Source organism: Olea europaea, unplaced genomic scaffold (assembly GCF_002742605.1).
Source record: "Olea europaea var. sylvestris unplaced genomic scaffold, O_europaea_v1 scaffold6261, whole genome shotgun sequence".
Taxonomy (NCBI): Eukaryota; Viridiplantae; Streptophyta; class Magnoliopsida; order Lamiales; family Oleaceae; genus Olea; species Olea europaea.
The window spans coordinates 1-12102 of NW_019264620.1; the positions used below are offsets into that span (position 1 = coordinate 1).

General features: G+C 33.5%; 1 protein-coding gene and 1 pseudogene across 1 annotated transcript; both read right to left on the reverse strand.

Moving 5' to 3' along the window:
- Positions 1–3163: 3163 nt before the first annotated feature.
- Positions 3164–8710, reverse strand: LOC111389832 (histone H2AX-like). Its single transcript, XM_023014809.1, has 5 exons — positions 8644–8710; positions 7685–7809; positions 6658–6685; positions 3478–3594; positions 3164–3399 (listed from the first exon to the last, which is right to left on the reverse strand). The coding sequence occupies exons 1-5, from the start codon at positions 8708–8710 to the stop codon at positions 3164–3166; spliced, it is 573 nt and encodes a 190-aa protein (XP_022870577.1).
- Positions 8711–9773: 1063 nt separating this feature from the next.
- On the reverse strand, positions 9774–10179 carry LOC111389831 (annotated as a pseudogene).
- Between the last annotated feature and the right edge of the window lie 1923 nt (positions 10180–12102).

The window sequence follows — 12102 nt, forward strand, 5'->3', positions numbered from 1 at the left end:
GGGTTGAAAAAATAATGGTTGGTGATTGTTTGATGTGGAATTTTAAGAGACAAAGAGGTCTTTTGTTTGGTTAAGAAGAGAAATGAATGTTTGGAAAATAAAGTGTCAACTTAGTTATAAAGAGCGAAAGTAATATTGATGATCAATAAATGTGAATGATACACACACACACACACACACATATATATAGACACACACACACACGAACATGATCTCCTAAGCACCGATGACATATATAGAATTTTATAGAATTTCATAAATATAATTTTTATTTTTCTTCAACCAACTAATTAACTTTAAATAATTTGGGGCTCTCGTCAAAGCGAGGCCTTAGACAATCGCCTGCTTTGCTTATACTCGGGACCTCCACTAGATATGCATGTTTGGATGTACATTTCATGTACTATAATATTTATTGGACATTCTCTTTCGTGCATGTTGCAATTGTACACTAGATATGAATGATATTGATGGATATAATTGAGAACATTCAGAGGATCAAATTAAGATACGATGGAACTTGTGTTTTCCTCTTGGTGATGGTTATTGTATTTTCATTATGCAACTATATTATTTTATAGGTTGGACTATAACTAATAACTTCATCAAACTTGAATGTCTGGCTAGTAATGCTCATTAGCTATGCGGCTGATACAAAGGAAATAGTCATTGGCGGACATAGCGTCTTTCCTAGCATTGACGAGCTAGTGTGGATTTGAACAGTTTTGAGTTAGGAAAAATGAGGAGAAATTGCATTTGAGAGCAAGCCATACTTCTTAAGAGATAGTGTAGGTCATGACCTGAGTGAGGAAATTTTCAGTGAGTGAGGCATTTATGGGTGGAAGGATAAAAGAATCCTGACCACTGCCTCGTATTGAGGGTTTGGAATCTGGAAGATAGAATGAGAAATGGGATGGGGGGAATCAACTTCTGTCGAGGTGATTTTTCTATACCATCAATGTGCCCAAGAATTGACTGAACATGGAAGTAGGATGGGGCTTGAGCTTTCTGCATGGGGTAGAAAGTGATTAAGATTGTTATTGACAGTACTGAGCAAAAGGTTGGATAAGGAAGCGGAGGAGAATGAGGAGACCAATGTGGATCAGATGTTCGTCATTTTAGCAACTCAGTGATACTATATAGAGAATAATAGGCCTGTGATTTTTTATTTTTATTATATGTCTAATTGTGAATTACATTTTCTTTATATAGAGCTCCATCCAACAACTATTCTACTTTGTAGCCTATACTTGTGAGTTTAAATTCAAAAGAACTATCTTTCCAGCTATATCACAAAGGTCAAAATTCAAATGAGCTATCCTTAAATTTAAATGAGCTATCCACCTGAAATTAAAATGAGCTGTCCTTCTTAAATTTGAATGAGCTACTCTTCTTAGTTATCCATCTGAAATTTGAATGGGCTATCCTGCTAAGGAACAAGCATGTTGACATGTAGTTCTACAAAAAAAAAAAAATGTATGGCATGGGAACAAATAAAAGCCCTAACCCACCACCGCAACAAGGTATTCAAGGACAGTGGAGAGATGGACTAGGGTATCGACACCCACTTGCTCGGCATACTTTCCAAAATTTGAGAAATCTAGTGATTAGGAACAGGGAATTTGACACCGACTTTACTGGATAGGCATGGGATTTCAATGCATTGGGCCTCCCTCTACCTCCCTTAGTGGAGGCTCTGCCAGTTGAATTTTACTATAAACCCTAGAAAGGAATTGAAATTGGAAACTAGAATTTGCTAGAAAATGCCGGGCTTTTATGGAGATGAAGTGGTCAGTAGATGGTTCTATATAAGAATTTAGTGAGATAGTGCTAGAGTTTGATTGGCAGATAGACATGTGCTGCTGATAGATGATGTGGCATGAAGATTGAAAATGAGAATTTTAGATTTTTATTTTCCTTTTAAGTAGAATTCGACTCGATAAAAACTTTTACTGTTGAGTATCTCCATATATAGTATACTGTTTTCATCTATTTAGCAATAAAGACATGGTCATCTGTCTTTCTATTTGCATAAGCTGTTACAGAAGCCTCGAAAAATGAGTATATTGTGATGCAGCGTGCTATAATCACCACCCATTGCTGGACTAATGAGATGAAAATTTTCATCAAGGTGAATGGTAATCACCAAGATAACTACTAAAACATTTACAAATCTTCATTTAATACAAATTATCAAATGAGAAATCACGTTATTGAGTATTTATCCTTTTCAGCCACACTACGTGTGGTGCATGTGCAATTCACATGCGACAGATGTGAAATGGACGCCTAAACTCTTTTAAAATTCCTTCCTGAATGAGCACATTTAATTATTTAAAAAATTGGGAAATGAACAAAAAAAACTGGACAATTTGTCCTTCCAAGCTTTAATATAACGTGTAAGATTCATGTGCAAGTCACTCGATGTATGTAATTTTTTGTTTATTTTTTTTTGGGTTTTCGGACGATCATGAAAAGAACTCAAATGTAAAAGATGGGAATTACAGCATCAGAAGCTCTAAAGTATAAACAATCAACTTCTACCATCTTGGGAATGAAGTATTCACCACCGAGCACAAGCACGGACAAAAACATTGATTAACCATATAGAAAATGCGAGTAACAGTATAAACCAGAAATGAAGTCCCAAAATGGTATCAACATCCAATGGGCATTCATATCCAATTTAGTCCAAAGATTAATGCTTTATATATCATATGCAACATAATAGAATATTCATTTCCATTCGATATTTCAAACAATGCTAGTTACCACAAATAGTTAAGCAGGTAACATCTATATCTTCAGTCGCATATTCTTAAGACAACTGATTACTGACAAACAAAAAAAATAAATAAATAACATAGACTCGTATAATTGAATAAAAAACTATTATATTTAGAAGAGTCTTTAACTAATAAAAATCTGAAGACCAAAACCCTTAGCCACTGTTTGATAACCATTATCTCGGAAAACCAATGTTTTGAACAGTGTTTTTTAGGAGAATGTGTAGCTAAAAAGTAGGTAAAGTTTTGGATTTAAATGCAAAAAATTACATTGTGTGTATGTGTGGTTGAAGAGGAGAATGCAGAAAAAAGAGTTTTCAAATAATAGTGGTCACAAGTAAGGGCTTAATATCCATCCAAATGCCATAAATAATACATTAAAAACGGTAGAATTCTTCTGAAGCAAACCCATTCTCTTTATCTTTTCTATCGGCTATCTTTGGCGACAAACACTGATTAATGTTAGTCAGAACCCCACTGTTTGCAATGGTAACATTTCCCAAAAGCTTGCTCAAATCTTCATCGATCTTTACAGCCAATTGTTTATGCCAAGGTGCAATCCCATTCTTCTTCTTGTCCCTAGCCTCATTTCCTGCGAGCTCCAAAACCTCAGTCAACAGAACCATATAATAAATCCGGAAAATAAAAAACGTACGAAATGGGAACAAACAAAACCCATAACGCATCTCAGAAGCAAGGTATTCAAGAATGGCAGAGACGTATACTGGGGCACCAGCGTCGACACGCTCAACAAACTTTCTATTACTTAAAAATCCAGTGATTCTTCCAACTGGGAATTCAAGGCCAGCTACGAGATCGAGATAAGTATTTCAATTACTTGGGCTTCCATCTACTACCCTTAGTGGAAGCCAGTTGAACTCATTTTCAGATTTTAATTTTACTGTAAATCCTAAGGGCCTGCTTGGGAGATTTGGCGTACTGGTTATTAGCATTTTTTTAATGTACCATTTAGGAGCATTTACAAGAGGTTCAATTTTGAGTGGTTCTAGTACCGATTTATAAAACTGGCAAACCTATGTTTGGGAGTTTATTATCCACTAGTTTTGAAAGATTTTTAGAAGAATAAAATTATATATATGTCCCTTAATAAAATTTTCAGTTTATGGTTTCTTTTATGAAATTTTTTGTATATCAGTGATACTTTACTTATAAATATAAATATTTTTTTACTTATAAGCAATGTCATTAGTAGCTTTATTTTGAAGTACATTTCGTGAGCTCCCATTCAAACACAATAAATAAAAACCACACGTAAGAATTTAAGCGGCCAAAGTCAAACATACCAGATCTATTATCTTGATCTGGTACTAAGCACCTAAAAATATACAATGGATGGTAATTATAGCAAACTTGCATCACAACATAACTACTTTTGGAGGCTTCTATAATTGCTTCTGTTAATTGAATTGACTTGTTAAAGTAAATCCTGTTGTTACATACAGAAAACACTATCACTACAACAAAAGTAGCTTTTTTATGGCATGCATTTACGGCGTGCATCTATGGCATGCCGTAAAAATAGACGAATTACGACATGCGATGTATGTATGCTGTGAAAGATCAAGTAATTAGAGCATTTACGGCATGCAGCCTTTGCACGCTGTATTAACGGGCATTTACGGCTTGCACTCAAAAGCACGCCGTGTTATATTGTCAAAAAATTCATTACAAAGCCCTAAAAACACAGCATTTCTCCCATTCTCTTTTCCCCATCGACTTCACCTCTCCATGATTTCTCCTGGCCTTTTAGTTCTCACTCTCTCTCTCTCTCTCTCCACCTTCCACGGTCGACCACAGGCAACTTAGCTCACTCTTGTCTCTCTCCAGTTTCCACCGTCGACTGACGGCACCTCAGCCCTCACTCTCATCTTTCTCCACCTTCCAACTGCGCCGCTCACTCTCGTCGCTCGCCTCCCAGGACACAAATCATTCATGTACGTTGTCTATGCACATTTATTTATTGTTCATTTGAGTTATTTTTCCTGTTGTCAATTTTGAGTTTGCAGAAAACTGGAGAGAAATGCATCTGAGGGAAAACCTAAGTATTTTTTCAATTTTGTGTTTATTTAAAAATTTAAACATGGGTTGCTGTTGAATTTTATTATTTAAAGATTTATTTTGGATGTTGGCACTGCTGCATTGAGAACAATTGAACAATGGTGTGTAGATGGTTGGCGAGGGCAACAAAGTCATTTGCAATTGCGTACATGGAGGCCAGGAGGAAGTTCAATACCCAAAAACTGGGACCGAAGCTTTGCTAATTGGCATTTTGGTTGAAGGTCGGTAGTTAAATGATAAATAATTCAATTTGATAGTATAATCCAATTAGTTTGTAGCTTATAATTCACTCGGATTTTTATTTCATAAATCTAAAAATGATGTTTATTTCAGTTTATTTGATTTCTAGAAGAACTTATAGAATATGAGCTAATGAAGCCTAGCTTTAGCAAAAAAGATGAGATGATAAGATATGAGGTTCCAAGTCCCACTAATTGATGCAATTGGATATGTTGACGTAGTCAACTGGGCGGGATTGGAAAAATAATGTTACTTAACTAGCCGCTATATAGAGGTCACATGTTAATTTTATTGGAGGATTCTTAAAATCATATTGAGCTAGTTGATCTTGTTATTTCAAAGTTGGGGAATGGATTATGCAGAAGTTGCAATTACAATGTCATGTCATTGTGTGAAACGTCAAGATTCTTCTTTTCTTACTAATTACTGGGCCCCAGTAAAGAGAGTTGGCCATACCAACATGATAATTTCTTGATTCTGACTTATAGTTATGAATATTCAATGTATTGTTCTGTGATTGAAAATGTTATACCATTATGACCAGGTTTGACTTATTATGTGGGTTAATTTTGATGACATCCTACAATACCTTTGACTGTGACCTACTTTGATTTCATTCAAAAGCTAAGACATTGTCAATTTATGGGGAGAAGTTTGCTGATGAAAATTTCAAAATCAAACATACCAGACCTGGTAGGAGAACAGCCTATATATGTCCCAGAACCTCCCCTTCCCTAATACCATCTCACTCCATGATTTCAGATTTCTGAGTTTCACTGTGGGAAAGCATTCTTTGTGTCATCTTATTATTTTTGTCCACTTTTCAGGGCTTAGGTCTATGGCAAATGCTGCGCAGGACACTAATGGTCCACAATTTTTCATCTGTGATGACGAGCTGGTAACTAGACAATTTATGATATTGCTCTTATGAGAAAACTGACATCCATTTTCAGGTCTTCTGTCTGGTGCTTCTATTTAGCCTGGAAAATCTAACAAAAGTTAAATGTTCAACAGGTTAGACGATCATCATGTTGTATTCAGAAAGGTGCTGTCCGGAATAGATGTGGTGTATAAGATAGAAGCCGAATGCAACTGGAGTGGAACAACCAAAAGCAAAGTTGTGATTGCAGATAGTGGTGAACTTCCCTTGTAATCAGCTTGTACTTGAACTTGTCAGTTTTACCCTTCTACTCACTTCTACTTACTGTGGGTTATGCATCTTAATTTCCATACCTGAATTATGTTATTTAGGAAAATGAAATAGGAACCAGAAAAGTACACTTTTCAGTTTGGCACCAAATATTATGAGTCCATAAGGCATGTAGAATGTATATTAGGAAAGAAGACAGGAAACAGATGCGATTTCTCTTACATTGTTGACAGAGATCATTAGGGGATCAATGTTAATTTTCTAGGAATTTCTTTATGCTGATAAGAACACGAACACTGTTGCCTCAAAGGGTGTTCAAGGAGCTAAAATTGATTATCAAGAACCCGTAGATTTAGAGCTTATGATGGATATTGTTACTAACCTTCAAAAGGTTCGTTTTACATTTTCTTGATCTGTTCAGTGACCTTTCCTTTAGTTAGCATTAATACAAATTTTTGTCTCTCATACATGAAGCAGGAAAGAAGACAAAGAAATAGCAAGAAGTCGTAATTGCATAGTGAGGAAGTTTCAAAGGCACCAAGAATGATTTTTTTATCTGAAGTTGAGAAGTATTGAAATGAATTTTACATTGATATATTGTATTAAACTGTACTCAATATTTATGGAATCTATGAAAAACCTGGTTATATTTATGGAATTTTGTTTTGTAATTACTATTGGTAATCAAATAAATAAATTTTAAAAAAATAAAATTTACAGCGTGCATTTTGCACGCCGCAAAAAAAATACATTACATTTTACGGTGTGAATGTGCACGCCGTTAAAAAAATTGCCACCGTAAAAGGTTTTAACGGCATGCATTGCACGCCGTAAAAAGGAAATACTTTTTATGGCATTGCTTTAAACTACATGTGGCCGCACGCCATAAATTGGTTTTTACGGCATGTAATGCACGCCGTAAAAAGTACATTTTGTTGTAGTGTATATTCATGTTCGTAAGGCTCAGGAATCAGTCAGTGCACTTCAACTAAATTAGAAACATTTGAGTAAGCTCGTTTGAACTCCTTATGATTGTTTAAAGTAATCAAAATTTCAAAATAACGTTTTACCTATCATTTTAAAACACCTATACCCATAAGTAAACAAGTTTATATATAAACATATACGTAAAAATTTATTTTTATGAAAATAAAAAAATCGTTCATGGTATAAAATTTACCTATAATGTAAAAGTCATTCGTTAGTGAAAATTTATTTATAAGTAAAAAGAAAATTAATTATAAGTAAAAAGTCTCATATGGTATAAAAAAACTAAACAAATAAAAATTCACCTAGAATAAAAAAATCAATTATACTACTGGTTATAAAATTAAAAATAAATCATTTGGGTTGTACATGCAAGCACATGTTTTGTTAAAGAAAGTAGACAATATAAGTAGCTTAAAATGCAACCTTAGGAAGTGGAAACTTGAGAGAAGCTGTAAGGCAACCACCTCTGATATTTATACGTCAATGGCTTGCTGTCAACACTATAGATATCAACCATATGAATCTGCTCTATGGAGCCCTTATTGTGTTTTGTAAACCACAGAACTGTCAAACAATATCTACTAACCCAAAAAACGAGTACACATGGGAAGACGCTATGTTTCCATTCCCAAATATGTTGAGTACTTGAAGGAATGGTTCAATGCCCAGTTGTAGTAAGATCAATTTAATCCTATTCAACGTTTCTTGTAATTAACACCCAAAATAACATAATATGGGGTGTTATACCCCTATAGTCTATGGGATTGGAATAATAATGTCTATATAATGCTTTAAAACATATATTAAATTCACTATTTCATGAACAATAAGGAGTAAAATTAGTTGAATTAAAATATGTATACTCATAATCAAAAAAATTTAACTTAATTTCATGTTTTTAAGAATTAAATATGGGCTAACTTTTGTCAAGGCGTATGTATGTCATTGGTCCTAATCTCCCTTTAGTCAACACGGTTAAAATAATACCCTCTATGAATAGATTTAGACCATATTATTAATTCAAATACTTCATGAAAAATATGGAACTTTTTAATTGAATTGAAACACATAGATTCATAAGTAAATAAGTTGTTTGTGTGTGTGTATTTACGCATGTTTAGAAATTTAACTTGTATGAAAAATCCAATCATGGTAAAAAAATTACTAATAAGTAAATTATAAGTCAAAAGAATTACTTTTAAGAAAATTTTCACTTGTAAGTAAATAATATTCTCGGAAGTTAAAAAAAGAATCTCATATAAATATAAATTCACTAAGAATTAGACATTCAATTACATAATCAAATACATCACATGTGTTGCACGTGCATCATAAGTGTTCTGTTAGGTATAAATAACTTATAATATAAATTTTACTTAATTTTAACTTTTTAGTCACTAAATATGGGTTTATTTTCAGGATCCACTTCCATTAGTACAAAAGTAAGTTTCTTTATACGAGACATTGAATGCAAATACAAGATTAGATTGGGTAATTAGCCCTATGTGGTAATTATTTCTCTATGTTTGAATAATAGGGAGGAAACTAGTTTCTCTATCCTCTTCTTTGTGAAGAGGCATTAGGCTTTTTTAATTTTTTAGCAATTGAAGGAGCCAAAGAATGTTATGGCAAACTAAGATGGTACAACTAAGAAAACATATTGATGCAAATTTAGGCAGTGAAAACCTAAGAGAAGCTGTAAGGCTACCACCTGGGAAGGATATAACTGAATGGCTTGAGATAGCTTACTGTCAACAATGTGTAGATTTCGTCAACCAAGTAAATCTACTATAAAGAATCCTCGCTGAGTTCTACAAGCCAGAGAAATGTCCGACCACGTCTACAAACCCTAAATACGAGTACAAATGGGTTGACTGAGTCCAAATCGTGAAACCCATTGATGTTTATGTTCCAAATATGTTGAGTACTAGATCGAAAATGAACAATGATCAATTTAATTGTATCCAACGTTGGTGCAACTAATACCCATATTAACTTAATCGAGGGTGCTTATAAAACATCCAATCGGCATTCATATCCAATTTACTCCCAAGATTAGTGCTTTATATATCATATGCCACATAATAGAATATTCATTCCCATTCGATATTTCAAACAATGCCAGTTACCACCAAATACTTAAGCAAGCAACATCTATGTCTTTAGTCGCATAATCTTAAGACAACTGATTATTGACATATTAAATAAATAAACATAGGCTTGTATAATTAAACAAAAAATATATTATATTTTAGAAGAGTCTTTAACTGATAAAAATCTGAAGACCAAAACCCTTAGCCACTGTTTGACAACCATTATCTTGGAAAACTATGTTTTGGATAGTGTTGTCTAGGAAAATGTGTAGCTAAAAAGTAAGGAAAATTTTTGGAATACATGCAAAATATTACATTGTGTGGATATGTGGTTGAAAGTGAGAATGCAGAAAAAAGAGTATCAAATAATAGTGATCAAATAAGGGATTAATATCAATCCAAACACTATAAATAATACATTTAAAAACCGTAGAACTATTGCGAAGCAGAGCCAATCTCTTTTTCTTTTCTGCCAGCTGTCTTTGTCAACAAATACTGATTAATGTTAGTCAGAACCCCCACTATTTGCAATGGTAACATTTCCCAAAAGCTTGCTCAACTCTTCGTCGTTCCTTACAGCCAATTGTTTATGCCTAGGCGCAATCCTGTTCCTCTTCTTGTCCCTGGCCTCGTTTCCTGCACGCTTCAAAACCTCAATCAACAGAACCATATTGTAAATCCTGAATATAAAAAATGTACAAAATGGGCACAAACAAAACTGATAACGCATCGCAGCAGCAAGGTATTCAAGAATGGCAGAGAGGTAAACCAGGGCAATGGCGTCGACACACTCATCAAACTTTCTATTCCTTATAAATCTATCAATTCTTCCAACAGAGAATTCGAGCAGTTCAATTTTTTTGTGGTTTTAGTAGCGATTTTTAAAACTATCAAACCTATGTTTCAGAGTTTATTATCCAATAGTTTAGAAAGATTTTTAAAAGAATAAAATTATATACATGTCCCTAAGTAAAATTTTCAGTTTATGGGTTCTTATATGAATTTTTTTACTTATAAGTGATATTTTACTAATAAATAATTTTTTTTGTGTATAAGTTAATATTTAACTTAAAAAATTAAATAAAGTTAAAAATTTTAAATATTTAAATTTAGTGCAGATTTGAACAGTTCGAGTGCGATGAAATGAGGAGATATTGCATTTGAGAGCAAGCCATAGTTCTTAGGAGATGTTGTAGGCTATGATCTGAGTGAGGAAAGTTTCAGTGAGGGGAGCATTTATGGTGGGAATGAAGAAGGAATCCAGGCCACTGTTTCATATTGAGGTTTGGAATCTGGAAGAGAGCATAAGAAATGTGATGGGGGGAATCAACTTCTTTGGGAGGTGGTTTCACTATGCCATGAATGTAACCAAAAATGGACTGACGATTGAAGTAGGATAGGGCATGATTTCTCTGCATGGGGTAGTTTCTGTGATTAAGATTGGTATTGATGGTGAGAAGAAGTTGGGATAAGGAAGCACAAGAGAGAGAATAATAGGTTCGTGATTTTTTTATGTATTGAATTGTGAATACACGTTCTTTATATATAGAGCTCAATACAATAACTATTCTACTTTGTAGCTTATACATATGAGTCAAATTTCAAAAGAACTATCCTTCTAGCTATATCAAAAAGATTTAAATTCCAATAGGTTATCCTTCTTAAAATTCAAATGAGCTATCCATCTTAAATTCAAATAAGCTATCCGTCATAAATTTAAATGAGCTATCCATCCGAAATTTGAATGAGCTATTTGAATGAGCTATCCTTCTTAAATTCAAATGAGCTATACTCTGTGAATGAAATAGTCATGTTGACGTGTTGTTATATAAACATAAAAAAATGTGCGGATCAAATGGGGTCAAATAAAACCCCTAACCCACCTCAGCAACAAGGTATTCAAGGACGGTGGAGAGAAAGACCAGGGCATGAAATTGACACTCTCAGCATACTTTCCAAAATTGAGAAATCAGCGATTCCGCCTACAGGGAATTCAATACAATTCTTACTAGATTGGCATAGGATTTTCGATCCATGCATTGACCCTCCCTCTACCTCCCATAGTGGAGTCTCTGCCAGTTGAATTTTACTATAAACTATAGAAAGGAATTGAAATTGGATACTGGAAATTGTAAAAAAAAAATGTCAATCTTTTTACGGAAATAAAATGGTTAGTAGATGGTTTACATAGGAATTTAGTGGGCTGGTGTTAGAATTTGATTGCCAGATAGAGATGTGTTAGGGATCGATGATGTGGCGTAAAAATTGAAAACGAGGATTTTATATTTTTATTTTACTTTTGAAGTAGAATTCGCTCATGAAATGCCTCATTAAAAATTTTAACAGTTGAATAATCCCATATGTAGTATACTGTTTTCATCTATTTAGCAAGACATGGTTATTTTTCTTGCTGTAGAAGCAACTTTTTCTCAACCTTGAGTGCAATTAATTGTTTCCAAGGAAAACTAAACGTATATATGGAAGGTCTATTTCAAAGATTGATAAAATGATAATTTGAATTTTTTATTATTTTTGTTGAGAAGTAAACTTTATTTTTGGACTAAATAATATGAGCTTAAGTATTTTGATCATACGCCCAAATCAATTAAAAAGCCAAAAATGCCTAGCATTTCTAGAAACACTGTCTAGAAAAATCTATATAAATATTTAAGAATATGTGGTCTTATATATACAATCTATCTAGAGTATTCTAGAAAAATATTTTGTCCAAATGTGTGATCTAAAAGCCTTATGTAAATATGTG

Bases quoted from the DNA above. Each gene is read 5' to 3' on its own strand.
- LOC111389832 (XM_023014809.1), bottom strand. From the start codon at position 8,710: ATGTCTCGTATAAAGAAACTTACTTTTGTACTAATGGAAGTGGATCCT. The intron at 7,810-8,643 runs GTGACTAAAAAG...ATTGTTTGACAG, and splicing joins TGAAAATAAACCCATATTTA to TTCTGTGGTTTACAAAACAC. The intron at 3,400-3,477 runs CTGAGATGCGTT...TGGTTCTGTTGA, and splicing joins CATTCTTGAATACCTTGCTT to CTGAGGTTTTGGAGCTCGCA.